At 33.0% G+C, this 11,151-nt stretch overlaps 1 protein-coding gene across 1 annotated transcript; it reads left to right on the plus strand.

Annotated features, from left to right (window-relative positions):
- On the plus strand, positions 1,870 to 3,456 carry LOC105169444 (protein DMR6-LIKE OXYGENASE 1-like). Its single transcript, XM_011089834.2, has 4 exons — positions 1,870 to 2,182; positions 2,280 to 2,521; positions 2,688 to 3,015; positions 3,117 to 3,456. The coding sequence occupies exons 1-4, from the start codon at positions 1,934 to 1,936 to the stop codon at positions 3,369 to 3,371; spliced, it is 1,074 nt and encodes a 357-aa protein (XP_011088136.1). The 5' UTR covers positions 1,870 to 1,933; the 3' UTR covers positions 3,372 to 3,456.

Below are 11,151 nucleotides of genomic sequence, written 5' to 3' on the forward strand. Positions count from 1 at the left end.
CCACCACTTAGGGTTTTTGGTCCCAATATTTGGAACTTACCACATTATATTCAGATAAAAACATGTAATTTTCAGTGAGTTTTGACATTTATTTACGTTTTATTTTTTTTTTATTTTTCGCCTATTTCATTTGAGCAATATAAATGTATGAAAATTTAGAGTTATAATACAAACTTATTTAAGAATTTAGAGATTGAAAAATGATTTATTTTATTAATGTATAAATTTAGAAATGAATGAAATATGTGTATATTGTTTACATAAATTCCAGAAAATCATCACATTTTAATTTTCGGTAAACATATAAAATATTTAATTGCATTAGAAAAATATATATAAATTATTTGAATATTTTTTATCGTATATATAAAAAAACCTTTATATTTATTACTGTACTTTAAAAGAAATTGACCCAAAAGTGCATTTTAAAATTCATTAAGACTTTTGCGAATAAAAATATTTTGAATTTATATGTAGAACAATAACCATGAGATCTTTGAAGGGAAAAATAATGTGAATTAAGGCCTAAAAATATTTTTAATTTATATCTACAAAATATTAAAAGTTTATGATTATTTTAAATATTTGCTTTTAAGTTATTTTGTCATTTGTTATATATTAACCAATATTTTATTTTTCAGTATTGCTATTTCATAATAGGACTGAAAAATTGCATATTTTATTAAAACTTGCATATTTTGATGTTGCACATAACGTGCATCATACCAATTCTGATAAAAAAATTAATAAAGCATGAAATTTGTGCTAAAATTGCACATTTTTAAAGCTACAGCACCTAATATACTGGTCCCATAATACTGAGACCAAAATTGCAAAACGAGACTTAATGCAATCTACCCTATATTACAAATGACCAAATTAACTTTTTCTATGATGAAAAAATAATAATAATAATAATACTAATTTATCCTCATGTGCTTTTTAAAATAAACCATCTTACCTACATATCTAAGGAGGTAAATTATTTTATTTTAAAAGTATTTTAAAAAATACAAATAAATAAATTACTACATTTTAAAACATGCAAGAATGTAAATTGCTATTTTTTTATAGAGACCGTACGTGCTTATTTGCAATATTGCATAAAATTACTTGCATTTTTTTCCTACAAAAAAATCTTATTTTATAGGATAAAAATACAATTTTTTCCATAAAGTTAGAATACTTCTCGACCAATCAGCCATAGACAAACATGTTCTCACAAATGCAACATTCAGAAATCAAATTTTCACACCTAACTACTGTCACTCCCAAGTACTACTACTACAGCTACATCTCCTCATAGGCAAAATTTGCACGCTCGACATTTATTGGCTTCACCGGAAAACTTCCGTCTATTATCTTCAGCTAATTCACACACTTTACTGTTACATCTTATATTGTATATTCCACAAAATCTATATTATTACATATAAATTTTATTTCATCTTCTCACTATATAATTATTAATTAATAACAAAAATGTGCACAAGGTTATTACTGTATATAAATTACTAGTGATACATGTACGATGACGACTTAGTGATAATATAATATAATGATATTAATTATTTGTTGTCGCTAAATTGTCACTATATATGTCTCACTAACATTTTTCAGTGATACTTAAATGTAACTTTTTATTATTTTTTTTTTTTGCTAATAACAACTTTACAAAATAATAATCACTATTAAAATTATAAAATTCACTTGTGTGCCTCGTGTCCTCTGATTATATCAAAAGCGGACATCTGACCAATTTTGAATTACATAGCCAGCCAAAAAATAATTGAACGCCAGAAAATTGAATACTTCCCATTCGCTATAAATAGCACCCCATCACATACTATGTTGCAATAAACTCATCTATATATCTTCCTTATTCATCGTCTTCCTCTTCTGTCTACCCTCACACACACACAAATACATAGAAATGGCGCCGGCAATAGCTCCGATGAAACCATCCAACGTTGTTGAGAACTCATTCGTTAAGGCGCTGGCCGAGTCTTCCACGCTCAATTACGTCCCTTCTCAGTTTGCTTTCGCCAATGATTCCAGAGGCTCCCACTCTGATTCTATTCCCATTGTTGATTTCGCCCACCTCGTCTCCGGAACTCCTGATCAACGCACCAAAGTTCTCCGGAACCTTGACAAAGCCTGTAGGGAATGGGGATTCTTCGTGGTAAGCATGAGAAATCATGATGGGATTCAGTAATACTGTAACTGTGTTTACAAGATATATGTAGTGATTAATTTTTTGGGTTGGTTAATTCTTGCAGCTGGTAAATCATGGGATCCCTGACACTCTTCTAAAGGCCATAATAGAAGCGAGTTTGGAGTATTTCGAGTTGCCGGAGGAGGACAAGCGGCGGTACGAGGCCAAGAGCGCGTCGGACCCCATCAAGTCTGGCAGTGGCAGCGTCATTAATACAGCCAACCACAGGGTTCACTTGTGGAGGGACTTTGTCAAGTCCTATGTCCACCCTCAATTTCACTGTCCGGATAAACCTCATAAATTAAGGTAAAATTTCAGGGACAGTTGTATAAAAACTAGTGTAACTACTATCCCTATATAAACCTCATAAATTAAGGTAAATCAAAAGGGCTAATTATATAAATCTCAGTGTAACTATTATCCCTACCTAAAAATTATAGGTGCTGAAGATTGTTTTTTAATGTTGTTGCAGGGAGGTTCTAGCTGAATTTTCTGAAAAAACTCGATCAGTGGCGAGAAAACTACTCCAGGACATCGGAGAAAACCTTGGACTGGAAAAAGGATACATGGATGAAGTTTTGAAGCTGGACTCTTGCTTTCAACTGTATGCCGCAAATTACTATCCGCCTTGCCCTCAACCCGACCAAGCTATTGGTCTGCCAGCACATACCGATCATGGGCTCTTGACGTTCCTCATACACAACGGAGTTGCTGGGCTACAGATACAGCACAACGGAGAGTGGTTCAACACTAATTCCCCTCAGAATTCCATTCTGGTTAACACAGCCGATCATCTTGAGGTAAATTTATTAGCATCAAATTTTAAGTCATACACAATTAGTTGTACAAATTCTGAAAAGGGACAACATCATCAAACACTTGAACGTTGGTGATTTACCAGATATTAAGCAATGGGAGGTACAAGAGCGTGAGGCACAGAGCGGTGGTGAACAATGAGGCAACCAGGATATCAGTGGTCATGGCTAATGGTGCGGCACCTGATGCAATTGTGGAGCCGGCTGGGCCGTTAGTCGAACAGGATGGTCGTGCATATTATCATCCAATGAAATTTATTGAATACGTGGAAACAATGCTCAGCAACCGGCTTCAAGGGAAAAGCAACTTGGATTGCATCAAGATACAGCAGCATGACTGAATTGAATAATACTACTGTTGTTTATAAGATTACTGCGTATGTATGATTAAAAATTCCCATATATAGTTGTTAAGGTGATGGCAAATTGGTAATAAAAGTTTACTATGTTTCAACTTTGGTTAGAGAAGTTGTTCATTGGGATCTATCAGAATATGATACGGTGCTGCGTCTACTTCTCGTCTATATAATATTATATATATAATTGTTGGACGCAGTCCACCAGTAGCCAGCCCAAAAATAAATATAAAATCTAAGCAACTATTACAGAGGAATGTGGGTTTAGAAAACCCTTATACAAAATAATATCACAAAACAAGAGATTAAAAGAACAATATAAACAGATCTAAAGTAGATAGTAAAAGAAAATGACACAGCAAGATCAAAGCGAAAATATGGCTCAGGGGCCAGATTCGAAAAAGGGGAGCCCAAAGCTACCAAATGTCGGCACGACAACCACTCACGGTTGTTTAACCCAAGAACCACACAGTCACCATCAACAAAGGGCCACTCAAGTTTCCACTAAAGAAATGTTCACAAAAAACTTTTTAATTGGGAGAGAGAGGGAAATAGTATTTTTTTTGTTCGGTGTGTACTTCATCAGAAGTCACTGGAGGCTTAAATAGAGGGAGAGACATTGATTTCGGAGATATAGAAAAACAACGGTGGAGAAATTTGAGAGGAGAGTGATGAAAGAGACGAGGAGATGAAACATACTAGGGTTAGAGTTAGATTTTGCAGAATGAGAAAACAATATAAATAAAGGAGTCAGGACCAATGAGGAGTAGGCCGAACAAGAGAAAGCTGGCTGAGACTGAATAATGGGTCAAGCCATCCATGTGAGTATAAGGAAGAGTTTGGCTGGGCTAAAAATAATAAGGGACATAGGCATGTTTATTTTATCAATAATTGGTCTAATATTTAAGTTTTATATTTTTGTTGCTGATGTAAGATTCTATCTCTTTGAATTTCATGATGGAAATTATTGTTTTTAGAGATACAAGTAATGTGGAATATGGATATACATAATATGTGTATGTGAAGGACAACATATAATGCTTCAAATATGGACACTTTGCTAAGAATCACATGTGGATATACTGCTAATTTATTATTATAAAATTTAAAATTCTTAGCTCTAAAAACATCAATCCAAACACAACCAAGGAAAAACGAAAAACCACAAAGTTTAAGGTTAAAAAATTAGGATTAAATGTAATAGTCCTTCCTATAAAAATAATGATCGGCAAAAAATTTCTCTAAATAACAAAAAGAAAAGGCAGCGCAGAAAAGCAACACGACCCCCTGACGTGGGATGCAACAAATAAAATACAATTAATTAACCCTGAAAAAACTAATAATTATAGCTCACATAATAGAAATTTAATTAGTGATATCTTGTGCTAATTAAGAAAGACAAATTCTCGTGGCCCTTTGATTAAGAAAATTTAAAAACCTTATTTTCAACACCTTATAATTATAGCCTTTAAAAGAAATTAATTAAATATTTATATTACTTATTTAGCATATATATATATATATATTTATATAAATAAACCTGCATTCAAGTTATAAAAATGCAAAATTATTTGTTTGAAAAAATAAAATAAATGTAAACACAGCCTTAAGTTAAATAAAACATTCAATCATAAGATGATAGTGAAATTAAATTCAAACATACATAGCATGCACGTCGTATATATTTATGTTGTAATTTGTTTTCAATAAACCAAATTTTAGAATACAAAACGGTACAAACTTTGTCTTGTTAGCATAATAAATCCATTAATTAATAATATGATATATATCCAAATAATTACAAACTTCCCATTAGTGGGACATGAAATTCCGAAGCCCTATTTTATATCCAGACATTCTAGAAATAATCCAACAAGTTTTACAACTTGTGTCGTGAGTTTATGACCACAAGAAGTTAATAATTAGGTAGAAGCGGCTGCAGCAATTGTCCTAATTGCAGAAGAGTTGTTGAGCTCACCATCGGTCATAGAAATTTGCTCATTTTCCAGATTTCCCATAATGGCTAATTGGCTATCTACATATATACTCCATTCTTCCCCAGTTTTTTATTTACATGCGATGTTCTAGATGCCTTCAAAAAAGTATAACCAACCCCCCCCCCCCCCAACAAATATTATACTATCAAGAATGGTCGGCTCGTTATTAACCCATTAGCTTCCTCATGGCTAGTAAGTGACTAAGTGGCACGAACGTGTGAACAAAAAATTCTAATTCATTTTATTATCTATCTATGCTATATATTAAGTGAGGATACCTTTTTGGTACTTCTCTTATTTTTGGGTATGCTATTTTTTCCAGCCACTAACATCCTGTTTTTCCCTATTATCTATAAGTAGTAAAACTTGTTTTTTTAGATAGTTATTTATTTTTAATTAATATTTTTTTAAAATAATACTTATTTTTTTATAATAATATTTTTTATATTATTATTTTTATAATAAAAAAATAATAAATAATACTTAATATTATTTTAATTTTTCGTATAGATACGAATGTGTTACGTACAGCTAATTTGTAATTACTGAAGAAGGCTGGTCACAATGCACAGTTCTTTTTCATACCCATCTTTTCATGTCACTTCACAATCCCCTTCAATATAGTCATTATCTCTTACTTTTTGTACGAGAAACTTTTCAGCTACTTATTGTGCCGATATGTCATGAAATTAGGATCATAAATTATTCAAGTCGATCCAAATAAATTATTGTGTGAATTATTATTGAATATTTATTTGAATTTAATTTAATTATTGAAACTTAATTAAGGTTAAATGAATTTTAATTGAATTATTCGCAAATTGAATTCAAATAATTTAATTTAATAAAATATCTTTTGTTATTTTGAATCGAACTAATCAAATTGAGCTTAAAATTTCATCATACACAAAATTTTATTCAAATTTAATTTTTAAAATTTAACAAAATAAGTTCTAACAAACTTTTATCAATCGATTTTAATCAAGTATCAAATTATTTGATTTATTTTTCAGCGTTACGTGAAACTACCACACTGTAATATTAGCTTCATAAAACAACTAGATGCCTCACAATTATTAGGTGTGAGTGCAAGTTCCATTAATATGAGTAAATATCTAATTTTACATATTATTTTTGTTCTTTAAATTATTTTTCTAGTTTAAAATTATTAATATACGCTTAACTATTTTAAATATCTAAATTTATCAAATAATATACTAAATTTTATTAATTTAATTAATTAAAAATATATATATTGAATTCCCAATCAAGTGCAAATGAGGGAAATCGACAAGGAGCAAGTACGAGGAAACCAAAAGTTTTAATTTCTTCATGTTATTTAATTGTTAGAAAAATTGACCAAATGTTGAAATTTGAATATCCCGACCAAAGCATTAATTAAGTCAAATTTGTATCTACCATAAATTATACATTTTAAATGGACTTCATAAGATTTGCGGACATGTTATAAGCAAAAACAGATGTATTAAATTGAACGTCTGGTTGGTACGTATAAGTGTAGACCTTCGATTCTAACACATACACACACGTTGTGTGTTTATATAAACTAATAATTGTGAGAGTCACAATCACACATATGCGTAGTTTTTTAATATTATTTAAAATAAAATATTTATTGTTTAATTAAGAATATATAAAATAATAAGTTATTATCATATTTATTAAAAAAAGATAATAATATAATATCAAAGAGAAGAAGAATAGAAAGTTAGATAATAAATAAAAAAAACTAAAAATTAAATATTAAAAAAATTACACACTATAAAAATGAAATGCCAAAAGGTCCATCTTTTTTAATAGTAAAGTATCAATAAATACATCTAGAATTTATAATAAAGTACGCAAACACGTGGTGTCTTTCAACACAATTTAATCCCTATTTATAAAAATTTGAAATCCCTATTTAAGGTTTTAAAAAATGGGAGATAAATTAAGAAATATTTAAATAAGATTATCAATTTTGATGCAAAATTATAGAAATCTAAACCCCTAATTATATGTTCTTTACAACCTAGCGTATTTTTATGGAATGTTTTCAATATTAAAATATTAATTGCTAATTTAAGACATTCACTTTCTTTAAAATCATATAATAACTAATAAGAATTAATCAATAATCAACTAATGAAATTATTGAGTATTGTTGACCAATCATGATCCTTCCCTCTTTGATTATATATATATATATATATATATATATGATAATAGAATTAATAACTAAATATGGTTGATGTGTGTTAGATTTTTTTTCCATACTACAATGTCGAAGGATCTTTAAGAAAAAATTCTAAGATTAACGAGGATTACCCCTACAAAATAAAGATTAGCACTCTAATGCTTAAATCAGTAATGATTTGTTGAAGAAATAAAGAAAAAACTTGAACTAAAGTGAGAATCATGGTGAAATATGATGTGAGAGTGATAAATATTCGTGTGAAGTGCAAAATATAAACTCAAAATAACTTAAAAACCGAGAGAATGAGTGGGAGTTTGAGAATGAGGGGTGATGTTATCAAATAAATATATAAGAACTCTATTTATGAGCATTTACAGAGCAGGACAGGGGGTTGTTGCAGGGTGTTGTATGCGGTTGGAAAGCCCTTTGAGTTGGCTATCATTTAAAAAAAAATCGTTTATGATATTTATACTTAATTTGATTGAGATACGTTATGTGGACTGAGTCTTGCCATGTCTGCCGGAAAATTTGAGAATTGATTACTTATGGATTCCCAGCTCATTTTCCATCTATTTATAAGGAACTTGTGATTTTTATGATGATGTGTCCTAATATGTTGGCAAGCTATATGATCACGTGTCCGACTAAAATGAGCTCATTTCTTGGGCCTGCCAATTTAGTAAAACGGAAAGTAAGTTTGTGGGCCTAACCTCCCTACTGATAGGCTCGTTGGGCTGGTGTGCCTTGTTTTAGGCTTAATCTATGAAAAGTTTAAGGGGCATCATCACTTCCTCCCCTTCCCTTCCACTCCAGGAGTGGAAATCGTAGAGCTGGATTGCTGGTGTAGGCAGGACATCCTGCAAAAATAAGGGACCTTTCATGCTCATTAGTAGGACGAACCCCGCTGGGTTTGTTGAGTAATGCTGACCGGTCGAAGGATCCTAATAGGTGAATCCTTCTACCCAAAGGAACTAGAGCGTGTGGATCTAAGGGTTTTTTTTTTTTTTATAATTAAATTGGCTACTTGAATTTTCTGTTATGCTTTGTTGTTTCCGCTATAGGGCAGGGAATATTGACGTACTTTGTCTAGTTGATGCATGCCTACTTGTTTTATTTACTCCTATCATTTACGAGGAAAATATGATTTTGTTAGCAGAAAAGAATATATCTCACAGTAAATCATTAAGGATATAACTCAAGTAGAAAGTTAACCTAAGTAGGTTTTGTTAGCATGATAATGAAATAGATGTGCCAACAGAAGGCGGTTGGAAACTAAAGTGACTGAGTCATTGGTAGCTATTTCCATGTTGTATATGCTAGCTGGTGATGGCTGAGTTGGATGCATGCGCCAACTAGTAGCGGTTCATGCATGCACCAGCTGGTGGCAGCTTATGTAAGTGCGTACTCTAGCTGGGTCGACTTATTCGAAATGTGCGCCAACTAGGGGCGACTTATTAGGAGGGTGGCCGATTGGTGGTGACTTATTAGGAGCGTGTGTTGACCGGTGAAATCTTACGTAAATGTGTATGCCAGCTAGGATTGACTCATGTAAAAATATGTGTCAGCTGGTGGCAACGGATTATTTAGAGTTAGTTAGCAATTGAAAACTGATTCTGCAAGTAACACAAGATAGGAAGTAAGAATTACCTTTATTAATATAATATAATACTTGATTACAAGGATAGTGTAGATAGAGATTAGGGATTTCAAGAATAAAACTTTCTAAGGTTAGAAACATTCCATGGTCAAGAAAAGCTTCTAAGATCCCATGATTGTTCCTTGCCCTTGCAAGAGTTGTGGTGCGGGAGCGTTCTTCCTTTTACTTGTACCTTTATTCTTTGTAGTTTTTTAGGTAGCTGGTTTGTATAAGCCTTCTTATCTCTTGCCTTAGCTGGCGGCACCAGTTGGTCTCGTGCCTTTACTCTTTGTGATATCTGCAAAAATATTTAGATTTCACGAGCTAGGGACTTTCTTCTGAGCCTTTAGGCCATTGTAAGGCAGGATGCTGGTCAATTGTCAAGGGCATTCTAGCCGAGCTGCTAATGAGCAAGGTTGGAATAAGGGAATTGAAGCATCCTCTGGCTCTCTCTGCTCTTACTGGAGGAAGACAACTCGTTCTCCCTCGCTTATCACGACTGCTCTTCTTCACTAGCCAGACACCTCTATATTCATGTATTTTCCAGCCCGAGCCAACATGGCTAGGAAGTCGGTTATTGGTTTTTTAGCTAGATACTTAGAAAGAGGGCTTCTATGGAGTCTTTGGGTGAAAGCACTTACCAGTACATCCTAGTAAGTTGTTGGGACCTCAAATATGGTTGTGTTGAACTGTTGAACGTAGGCCCTCAAAATCTCGTTATCTTTCTGCTTCACCCCGAAAAGGCTGATAGCTAATTTTCGATACTTCTTGCTGCTAGGGAATTGGTGCTGGAAAAGGTAGCTAATTTTTTCAAAAGATCTAACTTATCCAGCTGGAAGTTGGTTGAATCATTTTTGAAAAAATTTTAATAGCATAGTAAGGAAAGCACGACATTGAATGCCTTTATTATACCTATGCTTTTCAAACTTACAGATATGTGCAACTAGATCAGTGGTACCATAATAAGCATGTAAGTACGAAGGTGCTAGAAAATGAGTGAGAGTTCCTCTACCGTGATGCGCTCATTGAAAGAAATGCCACGCTCAGCAGACCTGGTCTCTTTTGTTACTTGCTGATTAAGCTTGACTATCTCTTTTTTCAGTGATTCCCATATTCCAGGTGGATGTAAGGTGGTTGCTTACTTGCTGGCAAAAGTCAGGAGGCGTGGATTGATCCCGTTGAGAGCCCAACAGGAATCTGCTCGTCAACGCCTCGGCTTCCTGGTGTTCCACCTCTTGCAAAAAGGGATGGAAGTCCTGCTCCGCTAGCTTGAGAACCGTGGAGGGTTGAGTTGATGATCTTCATGATGAATTTACGAAGTTGCTCACAGAAGAAAGGGTTCGTAGCAGCAGATTAGCTGTTTGATCGAGAGTTGCAGCTGGAGCATTGGTGGCTCCTAAGGTTGGATTTGGAATGGGAGCATTAGCGTCTCTTGCAGTTGTATTTGCAGGTGGAATGGTAGGACCTGCTGCAACGGGTAGGGAAGAGTTTCCCTAATAGGATCCATTATCACCTCCATTTATTGAATTAGCCATTTCTCACCTCTTAAGCTCAAGTTCCCACAGACAGTGTCAATGATTCATACCAAATTTATTGCCATACAATTTAAAAAAATATTAACCCTATAAAACAAAGGTTAGCACTCTGATGCTTTAGTCTTTAATGATTTATGGACGAAATAAAAGGAAAAACTTGAACTAAAGTGATAATAATGGTGAAATAATATGTGTCCGACTGAAATGGGTTCATTTCTCGAAGTTGCCAGTTCAGTAAAACAAAAAGTAAGTTTGTGGGCCTGACATCCTTACTGATGGGCTAGCTGGGCTGGTATGCTTTGTTTTAAGCTTAATCATGAAAAGTTTGGGGGCACCAACGGTAGTGTATCATATTTAATATTGATGGTCTAAATTAACTACAATTGCGTATTAAAAATAC

Source organism: Sesamum indicum, linkage group LG8 (genome assembly GCF_000512975.1).
Source record: "Sesamum indicum cultivar Zhongzhi No. 13 linkage group LG8, S_indicum_v1.0, whole genome shotgun sequence".
NCBI classification, from domain to species: Eukaryota; Viridiplantae; Streptophyta; class Magnoliopsida; order Lamiales; family Pedaliaceae; genus Sesamum; species Sesamum indicum.